This window comes from Monodelphis domestica, chromosome 2 (assembly GCF_027887165.1).
Source record: "Monodelphis domestica isolate mMonDom1 chromosome 2, mMonDom1.pri, whole genome shotgun sequence".
In the NCBI taxonomy this organism is placed as follows: domain Eukaryota; kingdom Metazoa; phylum Chordata; class Mammalia; order Didelphimorphia; family Didelphidae; genus Monodelphis; species Monodelphis domestica.
The window spans coordinates 33,593,255-33,611,630 of NC_077228.1; the positions used below are offsets into that span (position 1 = coordinate 33,593,255).

An 18,376-nucleotide genomic window follows, 5' to 3' on the forward strand; every position below is an offset into this window, starting at 1 on the left:
ATGATAGAGAGGGCAGACAGGAAGATAGGTAGATAGGTAGAGGCAGCTAAGTCTGGAGTGAGGAAGACCAAAGTTCAAATCCATTCTCAGACACTGTGTGACTCACCCTGGGCAAGTCACTTCACATCTACCAGCCTCAGTTTCCCCATGTAAAATAGGAATTGTAATAACACCCTTCCTCAGGGTGAGGATGAAATGAGATAATATTTGTCAGGTGCTTTGCAAATTTTAAAGTGCTATATAAATGCTAAGATACAGATACAAATAAGACACTCCCTGTCCTCAAGCTTATATTCTAATGAAAAGAAGATAACACAAATAGGAGTTTGAGGGGATAAAGTGAGAGTGAGCCAGGTCAGCTCTTTGGAGATACTGTCTCTCTTTCTAGATGTTCACCAAACACCATTTCTCTAATCCTTCATTCTTGAATTTTCCCCGGAATCAGAGGCAGCCTCTCTAGCCTATTGTTTGCAGACTTAGAACAACCCCTATCCTTCTCCAGACTTGTGATACTTTCCCCTTTTTCCATGATCTCTCTGATGAGCCAGACAGGTGCTCTGCACTCCTCTTGGCCAATTTTTTTTTTCAGGACCCTAAAGTATCTTTCTTCTGGGCCATGGCAACTGAGTACTATCTCATTGTCCCCTTAATTCTGGGTGCCCCTCTTTTGTTCTGTTCTCTCCAGTGCTAAGGCCATTCTTGGCAGAGAACACAGAAGTAAGGCAAGAAAAGAACCTCTCTGCCTTCTGTCGGGTGTCCAAAATGAATGGATGAGTGAGTGGATGGATGAATGAATGATAAATAGATAAATGAATGCATGAAAAGCGTTTAAGTGCATACTTTGTGCTAAGTGCTGAGGTCACAAATACAAAAATGAAGTAGTCCTTGATCTCAAGGAGCTTACATTCCAAGAGGAAGACTGAACATGCAAGGGATTAATGGCCACAAAAAACTTCTTTGGTCCAAGAGTCACAGGGGCAATAGGTAGAAGAACCATAGGACAGTCACCTTTGTGTGCCTTTGCTAGTAGCCAAATGGTAGAATGGACTTGATTATTTTTCTTGATGCAGAAATGGAGTTTACGTTTAAGGGGAAAGTCAGGACAGTACAGCTATAGGGTGGAGGGGCTTATCTCCCTTGGGGCACAGTCTATAGAGACCCTAGATAGAAGATCTTGATATTGGTGTACTAGTATCCCCAAGCTGTGTCTGGGCCGAGAGTTGGTATGTCTGGTTTGTGTTTGCTGTAGCCATTGGAATGTTTGCATGTACGCTGGGCCTGATGTAGCTGGGCTAGGACTTGATGAGGCTGTTCTATGTCTGGACTGGGTCTTGGTGAGTCTGAGTAGGGCATTATTGTGCCTGGGATGGGCCTTGGTGTGCCTCTAAAATCAAATACAAAGTCATATTTGATATTTCAGGCCCTCTACAACCTGGCCCTTTCCTAACTCTCCAGACTTATTACCCAAATTCCCCTTCATGCCCTGTGCTCCAGTGCCCCTGGCCTATTTGCAGTTTCTCATCCAAGACATATTCCCTATCCTGTCACTCTGCCTTTGCACAGGCTTCCTCCTAAGCTTGGAATGCTCTACCAACTCACCTTGGCTAGTTTGGAGCTCCAGGCTCCCTTCAAGGTCACCTCTTTCAAGAAGTCTTCCCTGATTCTCTCAAGTGTTAGCATCCCTCCACACACACATGTCCCCTTCATCACTGTGTATTCATGTACTATTGTGAACCTGTTGTGTCCCTCTAGCAGACCCTGAGCACCTCAAGGGCAGGAACCATCTCCCTCTGGCGTTTGCAGCCCCAGCACCAAGGCCAGCTCCTGGCACCTAGCAGGGGGTGGTGACTAAGGGCTTATTCTTGGATTGAGGTCAGCCCAGTGTAGCCTATTCTTCATGGAGCCCTGCTCAGCCCTAGGAACCCCTGTCCCTTTTCTGGCTTCTCCCTAACCAACTCCTTAGTACTTTGCTCTTCCGTGTTCTCAGCACTCAGAGTCAAGCTCACCAGCCTGGTGTCTGCCAACTCTCCTAGGCATGTTGTGTGAACATTGGATTAGCCTTCTCTAGGCCTTTCTAGTTCTCCATGAGATCATGACTTAGGGCACAGGCCTCGTAACTTTTCACCCAAAGATGGACCACACTTGGACTGGGCTGCTGGAAATTGCCATTGAACTGCTCATTCCTTATCTTTCCTATCTGCTCTCTCAACCCTTTGGGGTCTGTCCATTCTAAATGCTTAGGAGTCCAATAGGTCTAGCTCCTCTCTCTCCCTGCCATCTTGAGTGATAAGCGTCCCACCTACCCTGAGCTATGATCCTCTATAGATCCCCTGATCTCCCATCTGTCGTCCTTCTCTGCTCTCCATCAGGCAGCTAGCTCCTTCTGACCTCAGGGAAAGAACGCTCAGAAGCTCCTGTTCCCTTGCCTGCCCTGACTTCCGTCCCTCCAAATAGCCCAGACAGTTGGGGGGATGGATGTCTCTGAGGGATAAATAGAAGGAAGGCCTCTCTCTAAAAGGAGTGGAGCAGGCTTCTTGACAGACAATCAACCATCTCTGGGACTGCCTTAACCCACAGACACACACATTCCGACCCCAGCAGAGCAGGAAAAGAGCCAAAGGCCAGGGAACTTTCCTGATGAGCTGTTATCATTTGAGCCTCAAGACCACCAGGTTTCCTGGCAGCATTTGTGGGCATATTCAAGAACTTCAGGCTCCCTTAGGTGTAGGGATTGGGGGGACACACAATCTGTTTGCCTCGTCCATAGTCCTAGGTGGCACGGTGCAGTCAGCAGAGTAGCAGATGGATGGATGAATGAATGAATGAATGAATGAATGAATGAATGAATGAAACCTCTGTCAAGTGCTTCATCCTCTGGGCTAGACCTTGTGCTCGGTGCTGAGGAATTCAAGGACAGAGGTGAAACAGTGGAGGTCAAGAAGCTTCTATCTAGGAAAGCCAGGGGAGGAATTTTGGACCTGGGCAGTCCCTGTGACAGTCAGTGAAGCCACAGGGCAATGGATTGTCAGCCACCTTCTAGTATCAAAGGGAGGTTTGTTGTTCCCGATCAGAGATGGAAGGTGCTCTCAGATGCCTGAGGTGGTCACTGGATAGGATGAAAGAGATCCCCAGAGGCCAGTGAGACAGAGCAGTTAGGTGGGGATTGCTCACCTACCAATCAAGATAGTGCCCCTAGGTAGAGTCCAAAGCTGGAGAGATGAATGGGGGTCAGAGGTGGCAGAGGCATGGTCCCTGAAGGTTTGGTCCAGAGCCTGTTCCAGAGTGGACTTTGGTGTGAGGTGGGTGGGTGGGTGGTGGTTGGGGAGCAGAGGTGTGATCCAGAGGGTGATGGCTGTTCCATTTGGGGGGAAGGACTCAGTTGACATGATGATGATAGTGTTCTGACCCTTACCCTCTCTCTGGGGTTCTAAGCACCTCATTGGACCCTTTAAGAAGAGGCTTCGCAGCCACCCGTATTGGAATGAGGGGGCCGCTCTGTCCTGTGACCCTTCCTCATCCCTCCTTCCTGGCCCTGTAGCCCAGACCCACCTCTGAGCAGTCAGTCTGAGGGGCAGGGGCCCCCTTGTCTGCTTGGGATTCCAGCACCCGGGCTGTGCTCTTCAGTCGTGTGTGAGGACGCTCGGCCCCTTCTCTGACCTCCCGCGTGCCCAAGTGCCCCGGCCGGAAAGCTGCCAAATCCGTCTTTGTCTTGGGTAAGGGCTGGACAGGGCAGGGTCAGCAGGCTGGCCTGTGAGCGAGAGGAACCAAGTGGGCCTCGAGCAGGACGGCTTCTGGGCCTCTTCCCCCCCTTGCAGGGAAGCTGCCGATGAGGGCTACTTCATCTCTTAAACCCAATACACTTGGAGCAGCTGCTAAGCCCTGGGTAAGCCGGCTCGGCGCGGGCTTGTGATGGGACTGACAGTGCATGGAGCAGCCTGATTATACACAATTCCATTTTCGCAGGCCCAGCAATGTAATTTCACAGGGCGATCAGTGTTTGCATGTAATAGCAGGCTGGGCTAAGGTGTCAGAATATTAAAGGCGCTAATGGAAGGCTCCCGATACACTGGGGGCCGGCCTGCCCGCGACGTCGCAGATGGCTGGGCACTAAACTAATGGGGCAGCATCCAGGGAGGGAGAGGCTTGGGCCGAGGAGCTCCCGGGAGGGAGTCAGGGCACCTGCTTCCCAGCCCAGGCACGGAAATTAAACTGAGACCTGGGGGGCAGGGCGGCGGGGGGAGGCGGCGGGGGGGGGGGGGCGGTACTACAAGCTAGATACAAGTCAAGCAAGTATTTATGTGGGGGGGGAGATGCTCTGCGCTGGACCACCTTTGGCCAGCAGGTGGGAGCAGGGGCTGAAGAGCCCCGGCCCGTGCCTTCTGGCCTGCGGGAAGCCAGGAAGCCCAGGGAGGGGAGTGGGCCCACCATCATCCCAGGGGCAGCAGGGTTGGAATCGAGGTCAGCCCACTCCAAATCGTCCGGTTCTACCATCTCCCCTCACAAAACGGGCTCCCCTTGGGCCCCGATGGGGAGAAGATGGCCGGGGCTGCCGCCGGGAGTGTAGGCTGAGTCAGAGGGGAGGCGCCTTCCGTTCTGAACCAAGTGTCTCCGCGTGCCTTGGCCAGGGCAGCATCTCACATGGACGGTTTTAGGATTTCACAGTAGAAGGGCCCCAACGGCCATTGGGCCCAGCCTAAAGGTGTAACGGATCCCTTCTGCCCAAGTGCGTCCAGTCTGCTTCTCCAAGCAGACGCCCAGGGAAGGGGCACCCACTGCCTCCCACTCACCGGGGTGGGACTCGCAGAAGCAGCTTGTCCTGGCGTGCTGCCTCAACGTGCCTCTGTTGGTCCTGGCTCTTGGCCCACGACCTGGTGACACTGGCAGCCTTGGAGCCTCGGGGAGGAGAGGGGAAGGCTCTCCCGAGGGCCGGGGGACAGTTCTGTTCCCACGTCATGCCTGAAGGCTAGGAAGGAGGCCCTCTCCTGGACCTCCTCTCTCCGGACCTTCACTGCACCATCTCAAGTTCTCCCCCAGCCCCATTCCCAGGCCAGCCCCTCCGCTTTCCCTCTCACCACACCTTCCTGCAGGCCTCCAGCAGGTACGGCCATGCGCTCCGGCGGTCGTTTTGTCTCAGTCTCGGCACCTCGCACAGGCCTAGGCACAGAGTGAGCCCTAAATCAAGCCTTGTTCATCGACTGATAGTGCCCCCCCCAGACTGGGCTCTGTATGTCCATTTCTGTGGAGTGTGTTAATTCCCAGAGAGTAGGGGTTGTCCCTCTCTGTCAGAATCTCTTCGTGACCAACCCAGTTCCAGGCACACAGAAAGGCGCACTTAGTGCATCCGTTCTGCTTGCGCACTGTTCTTGATGGGAAGGTAGCGCTAAGGCAGCAGCTCCTCTGCCCCAGGACCCGGGGCCAGAGGAGCTGGGAGGAAGGAAGGGGCACAGGGCAGGGAAGCGGTGCTTTACTGGCTCCGTATTAGCTGAGAGGACCCTAGATGTAGAGCTGAAATGGGTCATTTAGCCCAGCTCTCGTGTGATGCATGAGGGAACTAAGACCCAAAGAGGGGAGCCAGGGGCAGAGCCAGGGTCTGAAGCCAGTTCCGGGAGGCCAAATACAATGCTCTTTCCTCGGCACGCCTCCCTCCCCCTCCCCCCTGGACCCAGGGTCCAGCGGTCAGAGCCCATCGAGGGGAGGATGGAGAGAGCATCTGGCGGATGGTTGTTAGTGTCGTTCTGGCCAGTAAGCAAAGGCCTGGAGAAAAAGAGCGGACGTAAAGATCAGACCCGTCCCATTGGCCCTTAGCAGGTACAGACAGGAGCACGGGGCGCAGAGCCTCCAGCCCGACCCTGTCATGGACACTCTGGGTGACCGGGCCTTATCTGGGGATAGGAAACTGCACAGCATGACAGCCGTGGGCCGCTGCCGAGATCTGCCCATTCATCTCCCCCCGGGCTCTGACAAGCTAGACTGCCCTTCTTGAAAGACATCAGTCAGACGGGAGAGCTGGGCTGGGGGCCGCCTCGCCCTGCCTCCCTCCTTTCTTCTCCCCCCTCCCCCCAGCCCCTCCAATCTCACTCCTCGTCCTTCAGCTGAGCCCTGTGGAGTGGGGGGGCCTTTGGTGATAATCCAGTGATGATCATGGGAATAAAGGGGGCTCCTCGTCTATGCTGTTGGTGCCCCAAGCCCCTGTGTCTGCGGCAGCCCACCACACGCCTGTGATAAGGGTCCTCTGTCAGCCTTGGGATGAAGGTGTCGAGATAACATTAAGGCCCCAGAGAGGCGGGAGAGAGCCGCCGCTGGCAGGGGTTGGGTGCGTCGCCGCCGCCGCCCGCCCAGCGCTAAGCTGGGAAGCGGGCTCGGCACCTGCTAATACGGGTGTTTAATATTTGATGTGTTGGGATAAAGCAGGATCACCTTCGAATTGAATTGAGTGTCAGACGAGAATCTATTACTGAAATTCGGGTGTGATTTGACAGCAAAGTAGACGATGTTATTCTTCACTAGTTACTGCAATCTTCTCGCCGACATCACTTAAATATTTTTTTCTTTGCTTGAGTAAACACACATTATCCTTCTTTTTTCCACCCTTCCTTCCTTTTTTTCCTTTTTAGAGAAAAAAAAATACCCAGCTTGCCTTCTCAGGGCTGATAGAGTAGATGGTTATTTCTTTATTTGTCCTATTAAATGGAATTTCTGATCGTTTAATCCTGCCTTTGTAAGTGATTTTAAAGTACTTGGAAGCTGGGAAGGGGGCCCCCCACTTCTCCCTCCCCTGCTCAGCTCTGAGCAGGTCCAGCCGGCCAGAGGTTTGGCCACCCTGAGTTCAGGAGGCTGACCTCAAGACTGGCTCCCCAGCTCCTGAGCACACAGCTTTCCAGGCGTGGCTCTCGGGCCCTGCACCCTCCAGGTCTCTTGAGGACCCTTGGCCTGAGCCAGGCTCCAAGAAGGGGGTTATTGAGTGGCAGCATGCCTTGGGGGCAGGCAGGGGGGCTGAGCAGGAGGGGCTCTCCCTGATGGACCTCGCTCCTCTCACCGCTCCCCAAAAGGATTCCTGAGGCCTGATTACAGGGAACACGAAAGAACTTGGCTTGAGACAAATGAACGCTGGCCAAGCTGCTGCCTGGTCTTCCTCGCCCAAGCAAGGTGACCCCGTTCCTGCACTAGGACAGACCCAGATCCTACCACCTTGGCCTGACCTGCTGCTAAGCAAGTCCATTTAGCCCAGTCCACTATGGGGACCCCTTGGACCGCATGAAGTAATGGCAGTTCAGCCATCAGTCCCCCCTGCCCACTAGACCTGGGGAGGGGAAAGAGCCCGGCCGCTCTCTTGGCTTCTGGCTTGACATGCTTTTCCCTCCAGGGATCCCCCCAAAATGAGACTGTTAGAGAGAGCTCTGAGGCTTGGAATCAGGGAGACCCGGGTTCCAGTCCCACCTCAGACTCTTACCACTTGTTGGCTGGGTCACACCAGATAACCTCTGAAAGCATTTCGCAAACCTTAACGCTCCCCAGAAACACTGTTATTTCTGGGGTTGTTATCACTGCTAATGGCCTGACCTTGGACAAGGCCCTGCAGTTCTCTCTTCCTTCCTCTAGAAACTGAACTTAGACTTGAAGGGTCCCTTTCAGCTGCCCCCCCTCTGGTCCAGTCTCAGGAGGCTTCGGGCCCCCTGGGCTCCCTGCTCCCCTACATCCTCTGGGCCAGGACTCCCCTCTGTCCTAATGCTTCAACCGCTTTCCTTTACCAACCTGTGCCCCTTGGCCGGTGCCAGGCTCCCCCACCTGCCCGGCCTCCCTGCTCTGCTCTTCTTTGGGGCTCCAAGGACTGGTCCAGCCCCTTGGGGAAGAGAGCATGAGCCCCGCTCACTAGAGGGGCTGGCATGGGAACCGGAAGTCCCAAACTGAGGCCGCCACAGCTCTCCCCCTGCCTCAGAGAGCCCTCCCGTGTGGCTGCTGCCCCAGGCTCACAGTGACCCTGGTAGCCCCAGAGAAGACCCCCGCCCCTCCCCTCCTCCCCCTCCGTGCTGAGTTAACAGTCAGGAGCCGAACTTTGCTGTTTAAAGATTAAAGGCTCCCTTTAAATATTAAACACCAGAGCATCTCTCCTGATGGGCGGGTGGGGGATCCAGTCAGCAACTTAGAGCCGAGCAAGGTTAGTGCCCCCTGCAGACCCTGCCGGGGGAGGCCAGGGAAGCGGCCCCCCAGCCCCCAGCCCCCCAGGAGGCTCCACAAGGTGCAGGACTCAGGGAGAGAAGAGCTGGGGGGCTGGAGGGGGTGGGGGAGCAGATCGATGCCCCTGGCACTTCCTTCCCCAACCCCAGGAAAAACAATTAACAGCAGATCGATGGGCAGTGGGCTTTGAATATGCATAAGTGTGCACTTGACCTTCATCAGGGAGCAGAGACAACCCCCCCATTCTCACACACATGGACGGACACACACAGAGACACACGGACAGACAAACACACGCACCCACGCACGCGCTTCTCTGGGAGTTCCCCAGGTGGCCCAGAGACCTAACTGAGCACTTTGACTTCAGGCAGGTAGGCCAGGCCAGGCGGTCTCTGGGACAGCAGGGGGCAGCCTATGGGATTCCCCCCAAGAGAGACAAAGACTTTGGGGAAGCTCACAGTACAGTGGATAGACCATGAGGGGCTTCCAGTCAAGAAGAGCTGAGTTCAAATCCAGCCCCAGACACTTTTGGACATGTGGCCCTGAATGCCTCGGTTTCCCCAAATGTGAAATGAGGATTATAGGACTTGCTAGCCAGAGCTGTTATGCGGATGAGATGAGATAATATTTGTAAGAAGCACCTTCACCTACTGGCACATGATAGGTGCCCTATAAATGCTGATTCCCCTCAAGAACAAGCTGGAGGCACTGTTCTCCTGGGGAGATCCAGCTAAGTTCCAGGCCTGGGACCCTCCTGAGCCCAACCTCGGGACCCTCCTGCTCTTTCCCTTCCACTCCTGGCCTGCTTACTCTGACCCAAAGCTTTTCCTGTCTCCACATCTTTGCTCAAGCTGTTCCCCTTGCCTGTAATGCCATTTCTTCCCTGCAAGGCCCAGCTCCCAGGCCCCGTCTAAGATGCTGCAGCTCTGTCCCCCCCGGCACGGCAGCTCCCAGGCATTTATGGGACGCTTCCTGTTTGCCAGTGCAGGGAGGAGGCAGGCTGTCCAGTCCTATGAGCAGGGGCGCTGAGCCCCAGGCCTGGAAGGGGTGCCGGCTGGGGGCAGAGTTGCAGCCCGCTAGCCCCGAAGTTTCTTTGGGATTTTCTGGGGTGCTTGGGAACCCCCGGGAGAGCCCGCAGTGCCCCATGCAGCCGTGGGGAGGCCCCAGGAGGGAGGAGCCACGAGGTATGGGACAGGCTCGGCTGGAGAGGAGAGAGGAAAGGAGGGGAGGGGGGAAGGGGCTGTGTACACAGCAGGAGGGCTGGGAATTAGGCATTGACTTAATTAGAAGTTGTAATTGCTAATCACCTCCCTCCAGGACCCACCTCATGTGCTATTAATTACTATTAATTATGTGGGCCCTGCATAGCCTGAGAGCCAGGCTTGGCTTAGGACTGGCAGGGTCCGCCCTGGCTCGGGGGTGGGCCCGGGGGGCCTTTGCCAGCACCTCTGGAGAGGAGGGAGGGAGGGTGCAGGGGCGGGAGGCCTCCAAGAGGGTCTGGGCCACCATTAACCAGGCTCCTCTTCTCTTTCAGGCCTACAGCTTCGCCATGGGCAGCTGGCCCAAGAATGGACTGCTAGACATGAACAAAGGCCTCAACCTGCAGCACATAGGACGGCCTCACAGCGGCATCGGTCAGTGTGTGCTGCCTCTTCCCCCTCTCCCATCCCCCTGCCCTGGCCCTGTCTCGGGGCGGCATCTGGAGGAGGGTGGGCTGTGTCTCTCCTGAGGGGGGCCTGGGCCTTGGTGGCTCTGGAGGCTTTGCTCTGGGTGCCTGGGTTGGGGCTCGGGGTCGGCAGGGCTCCGAGGGCTGGGCTCTCCTGCCCACACCCCCCACTTGCTGCCCGCTGCCTCATGTCCCTGCTTAGGGCAGGGGAGGGGGTTTGGGGGAGACCTCCTCGGAGAAACTGCCTCCAGCTCTGCTCCTGAAGGGAGCTGTTTAATATTGTTTCAAGGCTCTGGCCACTAAACTCTGGGATCGATACGAGTTAAGGAGATGAATTATTTAAACCTCACCAGCTTTTAATTAGTAAGGTCCTTCTGAGCGATGACTCTGGCTGCATTATTGACGGCGGTGGCGGCATGAGAACGTGGTCCTCAGATGCAGAGGGTGGGGGGCAGCTGTGCTTGGCGGGGGGCTGTGAGAGCCAGCGCCTCGCGTCCTTGACCACACACCGGCCTCCGGGAGGCCCTCTCCTGCCTCCCGGCGCCTGGGGAAGTGTGCTGGGCCGCCCAAGGCCAGGGCCTGTCCGCTCGACAGGTCCAAGGTCAGTAGCATCAAGAGGTGGCGGGTCGCTCGTCAGCCGTCGCTGCATGGCCAGGCTTTGTGGTGGACGAGATTCAAGGCAGGCCCTGCTGTGTGGGTGGGAAGGAAGGCAGAGAGACAGACAGATGGGGAGACAGACACAGAGACCGGTACGGAAAGGAGACGGGGACCAACAGAGGTGCAGGAGAGAGAGGCAAGGAAGGCGCTCTCGGGGTCCATTTTCCATTTGAGGAAACTGAGGCTAAAATGGGCTGTGCCACTTGCCAAGTCCCAGCTGCTAAGTTTCCGAGCCCGTTGCAGCCTCCGCTGCGCCACCTAGCGCCTCAGTGCGGCATTGCTTCGATGCTTGCTGTCTGCATGCCAGGCCCTGGGCTAAGGACCGAGGCAGACGGAGGTAAGCAGGCCGCTTGCCCCTGCCCCTGCCCTCAGCGAGCTCTCCTCCTGCTGGGGAACCCTCACTCCTAGAAGGGAGCACTTAGTGGCTTCCAGTGAGAGCTCACTCATCACTGGCAGGCAAGGAGAGGGAGGCAACGTGCGGTAGAGATGAAGATTAGCCCCACATCGTCGATGAGTAAACTGAGGCTGCCGAGGACAAAGGTCAAATGAAGTGGAAGCAGCAATGTGTAATACTTTGTTGAGTATTAATAAGTAATTATTAGTTAAGTGAGGCAGAATGCATTTACCTTCCTGGCTCCGAATCACAGTGTCCGCCATGTGGCTGGGGTCTTTGGGGTCTCTGCCCCCTCACTCAGCACCTCCCTGTGTCTCCCTCCTGAGAATGACGCTGCCCCTGCCAGCCGTGGGGAGGTGTGTTTGCTCAAATCAGGATTTCCACATCTCTTTCCCAGAGACCAAAAATACCAGAGAGAGAATTCTTTATTAAGCTCGTGGTCCCCTCTGTCATTGCCATTCAGTCATGTCTGACTCTCTCTGGCTCACTTAGGGTTTTCTTGGTAAAGATCCTGGAATGGTTTGCTATTTCCGTCTCCAGCTCATTTTACAGATGAGGAAACTGAGGCAAATGGCGTTAAGTGACTGTTAAGTGTCTGAGGCCAGATTTGAACCTGAATCTTTCTAACTCCAGGCCCAGCACCCTATCCACTGGGCCACCTGGCTAGTTCACTGTGATGCTTGGGTTATGTTCTGCCATTGTAATGCTTAAAAGTTACAGATGTCTCACTGAGTCTCTCCAAAGGGCAGCTACAGCTTTCCAGAGTCAGCCTCCTGTTCCCGTCTCCATCTACACCAGGGCCCTTGGCCCTATCCTACAGGATATACTGAGCCAAGACCATCCCGTCCTAGGGCATAGGTTCGTGATATAGCTGGTAGGGAAAAGGCCTGGTGGGGGCAAGGATGGAGTCCCATTTGGAGGCCGTTTGTGTGGTGGGAGTGAGGACAGGATCGGTGCCCTTCTGCACTTCTCCCCCAGGCCTCCCTCCTGGCATGGCATTTCAGTGAGCTTCCGTCCACAGGGACCCTCCAAGTTCACCGTGCACTTCACACATGCCATCGTGTCTGTAACAGCCTTGGGGGATAGGCGCCACCATTTTGATTTTATAGGCAAGGAAACTGAGGCAATCGGACACCACGTGACTTGTTCCCAGGCCAGTAAGCATCAGCAAGGCCTGAATTCAAGTTCCCCAAGCCCCAGTTCCAGTGAATGACAGTGAGCTGTCTTCCACAGCCACCCTCCTCCAAGAGTCAGAGGGAAAGAGGGGCCACACAGCCCCAAGGCTCATGGACAGAGAGACAGAATGGGGTGTTCAGGGCACACCAGCAGACCAGTTTGTCCCCAAGCAGCAGTTAAGTCCATAGCGCCAGACATACAAATAGTCCCTGCCCTCTCATGTTGCTGGCACTCCCTCAAATCCCCTAACTGGCCAGTTTCTCAGGATACTCCATGCCCCTAAATTACTTCTTCACTGCACCTGAGCTCTACCCAGTATGGTCACTGATCTCCCCAAGAACCCTGAAACCTCTTACTCCAGTGGTTGTTATTTATTAAATGACATCTCTGTGTTTCACACTTCCTTTCTGCCTCAGTTTCCTCAACTGTAAAATAACCCCTACCTCACAAGATGGCTTTGAGGATCCAATGAGAAAGTTCTTAGCCTAGTACCTGGCACTGAGTAGGCAGTGTAGAAATGCTCGTTTCCCTCTCTCAGGAAAGGCCCTCACCCCATATTCATCATGAGCTTTCTCCATCATGTCTCTCCTTGTGCCCTTGATTCCCCCCACCTTCACCCTGGTCTACTCCAGAAGCTTACCCTCTCTCCGGGCCCCCATTTTGATCCTTCTCTTGGTCATCTTCAGTTTCTGGTTCTCTCCCGGCTCTTCCTTGCTTCCTCCAAAAGGAAAGCCGGAACAGTTGATTTCCTGGTTTTTTCTATCCTTAGAAGCCCAATGCAGCACCTGGCACATAGTAAAGACGTAAATGACTTTTAAAATTCTGTATTCTGCCTTGAACCCTCCCTTTCACAGCCAGATCCTCCCAAGATTCAGCTTCACTCACTGCTTCTACATGTTATCCCCTGAAATCTGGCTTCTGATCATTCCAGAGTTACCCGTCTTGTAGCTGCCACATCGGATGGCCTTTTCCTCAGGCTTCATTCTATTTGACCTCTACTTCCTTCTGGTTAAGGCTCGCAAGCTTCTGGCTTCTGGCCTCACCCCTTTCATGTGAAAAACCTTCCATGTGTCCCCATTGCCCCACTCACCAGATTCCAGGCAAACAGACCTGCCTGGTATTCCTCAAACGCTGGGCTTTCTTCCCATGTCCGTCATCCTTCACCCCTACAGCGGCCTTCCCTCCTGTCCTTCACTCCTCAGGGTCCCCAGCACAAGTGATAAACCCCCGGGGCTTTCCAGATCGTCCTCTCCCTCCTGCTGCATCTTTTGGAGGACCAGAAGGTAAATGGCCCACGAGAGGAAGAGGTCTGATCAGTGAAAGCAGCTTTGTTCATTAGCGAGCAGGAGTTCAGAGGGCCCGGGGGGAAGGGCAGGAGAGAGTCTGCAGGGGCTTTGTTCTTCCCTAGTCAGGGTTATCCCTGGGACGGGGCGAGGAGGAGATGGGACTGGCTTAACCGCTAGGGAGTGAATTTAGGTGCAGCATCAGTGGGAGGAGGTACAGTGAAGGAGGCAAATGAGAAGGTTGGGCACCTTGGCTCTTGTGACAGGAGTGTCTCCGTGACCCAGGGTGTCCAGAAGCCTGGCCAAAAGGCCAAGAAGAACAGGTCGTGGTGGTGATGATCAAAGGATGTCTGAGGGTTCTAGCTTCAGTTCCAAGCAGGGCCTGGGGACCAAGAGAAAGGTCAGGGGCCCATGCCAGCCAGCCACCCAAAGGGAACGGGGCAGAGGCACACTCTCAGTTGGACATCAGAAAGAACCTGGTGACATCAGGACTGGCCAGAGTAATAGTGAAGCCCTCCCCCCAGAGGTCCAGAGTAGCCACTGGATAACCACTCTCCGGTTCCCTTTATTGGCGAGGGACCCCTCAGGCACAGAACCCTCGGGAGCTCCTTCTGATTCCAGGATGCCTTCGCCCATCCATCCAATGTCCTCCCTTCCTCCTTTCCTACTTCTCTCTACCAGCTTTTGGAATCACAGGTATGCTACATGGGTAGTCAGGCATGGCATACAGGCCTACATCCCTTCTCTTGGCATCTCCAGCAGGAGAATGGTGCTCCTCTGCCTGCCCCCTCCCCCTGCCAAAGCACCTGAGGCACAGCTTCTCCTAATGTCCCTGGCCTGCCCTGTGCCCATTGGTTCCCCTTCCCCCCCCATATGATGCCACTAATGGCTGTCACATTAGGTTCAGCAACTGGCCCCAGTTTGCTGCTAAAAGGTCCTTGGTGCCCCCAACTGGAGTTTAGGAACCACAATGCACATTAATGGGGTCCTCCAAACAGATTGCCCAGGATCTGACCCTGCCCACATTTCCTTGTCCCCCAAGGTCCAGGAGTGACACCTCACCCATTGAGAGGGTCAGTGGCCGCTCCCGCCCCGTCTCTGGAGGAGAGGGTGCTGGGGGTGGGAGGGGGCTAGCCCGGGGCGCTAATTAGACCAGGGAGAGGAGGAGATGGCGAGGCACGAGTTTGGAGCAGCGAGGTTAATGGCGTGCTCACGGAGTTGGCAGTTTTAATGAGCTCCAACTCTCCATGCGCTGAGTTCACTGTGCGTGTTAAAAGGGTCTCACTGTGGGAGTTTGATGGGGACTGTCTCCCGGTCCCTGGGTCAGGGGTCATCGCCCGTCACTGTCCACTCAGGCATATGTACTTGGTGACACAATTCTAATGAACTGCTCAGGTTGGGGAGTGGCATCCACCCAGCAGCCAGGTTCTGATGGCACCTCGGTTTGTGGTTCTGACAGCAGACCCTCACCCAGTGCCCCTCTTATCCAGCAAGGATGGGACTCCAGCAAAGGTGGGCCAGATGCCCCACCTGATGGGGATGTAGGAAACCAAGCTTGTAAAGAGGAAGGAGGAGAGATGGCCCACGAGACCGGGTCATGGAGGCCCTTGAACGCCAGGCCGAAGTTGGCTTTGGTCCTCTTGGCCACGAGGCTTCTGACCTGGCCAGACCTGTCTGTGCATGAGGAAGATAGTCAGGGCTGGATATCTGGAAGGGGACAACGTCTAGTTCCGAGAAGAGCCATGAGAAGGCTTGGCAGCAAATCAGCTGGGACTCATTCCGTGCCCACTGTGTGCCAGGAGCTATGGTAAGGGCTGAGGATACAAGGAGCTCACAGCCCAAGAAGGGAGACAGCATGCCAGTGGCTGCCTGCAGACAGGCCACGGACAGGGAAATTGGAGACAGTCAGTAGAAGGCGGGCCCTGGCATTAAGAGGAATCAGGATTTTAGCCGGGATTCAGGCGCCGAGGAAGCTGAGAGGAGGAGGGAGAGCCCTAGGCATGGGTGGGCAGCCCGTGAAAAAGCTCCCATCTGGGAAATGGAGGCCAGTGTCATTGGATTGCAGAGTATAGTGGGGGGTGGGCGGGGGCTCTATATGAGGAGACACTACAGAAGCTGGGCCAGTGAGTGACTCAAGTCGAGAGAAAAAGGGGGACCAGAACGGTCCCCCCAAAGTCAAGACTAGCCATGGCAGTCCTTGAACATGCTCCCTGGGGTCAGTCTTTGTCCTTTAAGAACTTCTTAATTTCTGGGCACAGCCCAAGAGTCTTTGGAAGCCAGAAACCAGAGGAGGGCCTTCCGCCCCACAGTGCCACTGAAGCTCCTCCCTTGGCTTCCCCGGTCCCACCAAGTCCTGCCGCTTCCATAAAGCCCATTCTGAGCCTTCCCTTCAGGCTGTGGAGTAATGCTGGATTTGGCTTCAGAAAATGCCCTTGAGCCCCATTCTCTAGGATCTTGGCCTGGGCTCCATGACTCCTAATGGGGGTTCCTAGCAGCTCAAAAGCCATGAGCCTGGACCCCAGGATCCTGTCCCTGGCTCACCCGCCCTCTGGCTCGGCATGGGCCTCCCGGCCTCTGATGAAACATCCACCCTTCTCCGCAAAGCCAGCCTTGGATCCCATCTAGCCGCCACCCTAACCTTCAGATCCCTCCCTGCTGCCCTGCTGACTCTGCTACAAATGGGCCTCGAGATTCCCCAATCCTTGGGAAAAACCTCCTCTCGCCTGGCCTGACCTCATCACTCTGAAGCTGCTGCTGCTGACCCCCGGCTACCCCGGGGCTCACCCCCATCCTGGCTTATAACTCGGCCCACTTGCACGCCATCTCCTTGGCTAGGTCGTCGTCTTGTTCCACCCCTGAATGCAGGTGTCCCCCCACTCTCCGTGCTTCCCCTCCGAACCGTCCTGCCCACGGGTGGGTTCCCCGGCTGTCTCTCTGCCCGATTCCCTGTCCAGCCCTAGAGGCTCTCGCCCTCCCCGATGACCTGCCTGTTGGCCATCTCCAACTCCAGCTGGCCACAGAACTTGTTCTCTTATTTGTGGGGAAGACTCGTACTCAGGGCTCTCAGGGCTTCCTTAACGTCCCCTCACTTTGGCCAAGTCCTTCCATTTCTGCTTCTGCATTTCTCTGAGAGGCAGATGCTCTTATTATCCCCATTTTACAGTCGAGGACCCGGAGGCAGGCAGGTTAAGTGACTTGACCAGGGTCTCCTGGCAAACAACTGAGGCAGGACCTCCAGATCAGGACCTGAGTTCAGATCGCACCCGGAGCCTTTACTAGCTGTATGACAAGCCCCTTACCGCTCCGTGCCTCGGTTTACTCACATGTAAGATGAGCATCCCAAGAGCCCCCTCCTGGCTAATAAGGGGGAAGCCAGGTTTGGACTCAGACCGTCCTGCCTCCAGGCCCCGTGCTCGCACTGCCTAGATGCCTGTGAAGGAATGATTATTTATAACGAGGTCCATTTTCACAAGGTGTCATAAGCTTGGAAAGGCGGGTTCTGGCCACATCGCGAGGGCCTTTCAGAGCCCAGCAGAGGCCTGGGCGCCTGCTCCTGGAGGTGACTGACAGACAGCCACTGGGGGTCGGAGGCAGGACAGACAGACACTTCAGGAAAAGCCCTCCAAAGCTGCAAGGAAGAGGGCCGGAGAGGGGAGAGCCTGGAGGGGGCGCCGAGGGAGGCAAGGAGAAAACGGAGAGCATTTAAAGCTCCCCATAACCGGCCGTGCAAACGGGCGTGTCTCGTGGGGGTGCCCCTGCACCCATCTTCTCCGGGGCGTCGCCAGGGTGGGACGGCTTGGCCGCTGTGTCTGTGTCCCAGAGCCCGGCGCCAGGCAAGCTGCCCTCCTCCGACGGGCCGGGGTGGCCGGAGCAGCGCCGAGCCCACCCTCGGAGGCAGTGCCAGGGCCCGGGCGGCCCGCGCGGGGGCGCTTGTCAGAGTGCATTAGGGAGGCTGCAGGGATCTAATTAGCAGCCTTGAGAGGTGTCAGCCTGGAACGGGGGCGGGCAGGCTCCGGGAGATGGGCTTTTACCCAAAGGAAGAAAGGACAGTGACAGCCTTTTCTGCGCGCACCGCGGTCCCTCCCTCCGCGCCGCCCGCCCGCATGGGGGGAGCGCGATAATGAGGCTCTGGAAGGACGCCTCGGCCTCCCCTCCTTGAAGTTTCCCAGGTCCCTGTGAAGGGCCTCGGGCCAGGGGATTAGTGCACACCAAAGCGTGCCTGCGTCTGTCCGGTCTCCTCCCTGTCCTTGCCCGCTGCCCCCCCTCCCCGCGCCGGCCAGCAGGGGGTCCCTTCTGATCATGCAGGCTCTGAGCAGGAATCTCAGCTCTCCTGCCGCTGACAAAGGAGGGAGGGAGACAAAGACAAAGGGGGACCGGCTGGGCCATCCGGCGCCGAGCCGGCCCGGCCCAAAGAGAGCCCTCAGAACCACAGCCGCTGGGGAGGGAGGGGGAGCCCTTGTCATCTGCGGGGACCCTACCGGTCAGTCAGTTGGTCAGTCAGCAGGCTTGCGATGAGAGCCTGTTCTGTGCCGAGCACCCTGAGGACCCAGAGACAAACGTCAGACAGTCCCTGTGCTGGAGAGGCCTGCATCCGTGTCTCCTAATAGAGCAAGAGCATTCCAGACCCAGGCAGTGAGGGGGGCAAAGGTGTGGAGGTGGGAGATGGGTGTTTGTGCGTACACAGTAGGCGGAAACTGAGGAAGGCTTTAAATAACAAGCAGAGGATGCCCAGCCCAACAGAGGAGGAAGCTGAGGGCTGCCTGGCTTCGCCGACTCATCCCAGGCCCCACAGGTGGTCCCTGGCAGAACCGGGTCTTCCCAAATCCGGAGCATCTCGGCCCCGAGACCCGGGCTCCTCTGATGACTGCAGGGCAGCGAAGCCCTCTCGGAGGACAGGCAGGGAGGTCCTTCAGGCTGCCTTTGCACCGGGACCCAGGCTTGGGGAAGGGCTGCTTAGCCCAGCCCGAGGAGCGGAGGGGGTGCACCCCCCCCCATGTGGTCCGGGGCAGGGCCGGTGGGCTGCAG

At 56.3% G+C, this 18,376-nt stretch overlaps 1 protein-coding gene across 1 annotated transcript in view; it reads left to right on the forward strand.

The window, feature by feature from the left end:
• The window catches only part of ERI3 (ERI1 exoribonuclease family member 3), a 143,084-nt gene that overhangs the window by 104,934 nt on the left and 19,774 nt on the right, over nucleotides 1–18,376 (forward strand). Inside the window, 1 exon segment of the mRNA XM_007507846.3 lies at nucleotides 9,710–9,809. Coding sequence (XP_007507908.2) covers nucleotides 9,710–9,809 — 100 coding nt within the window.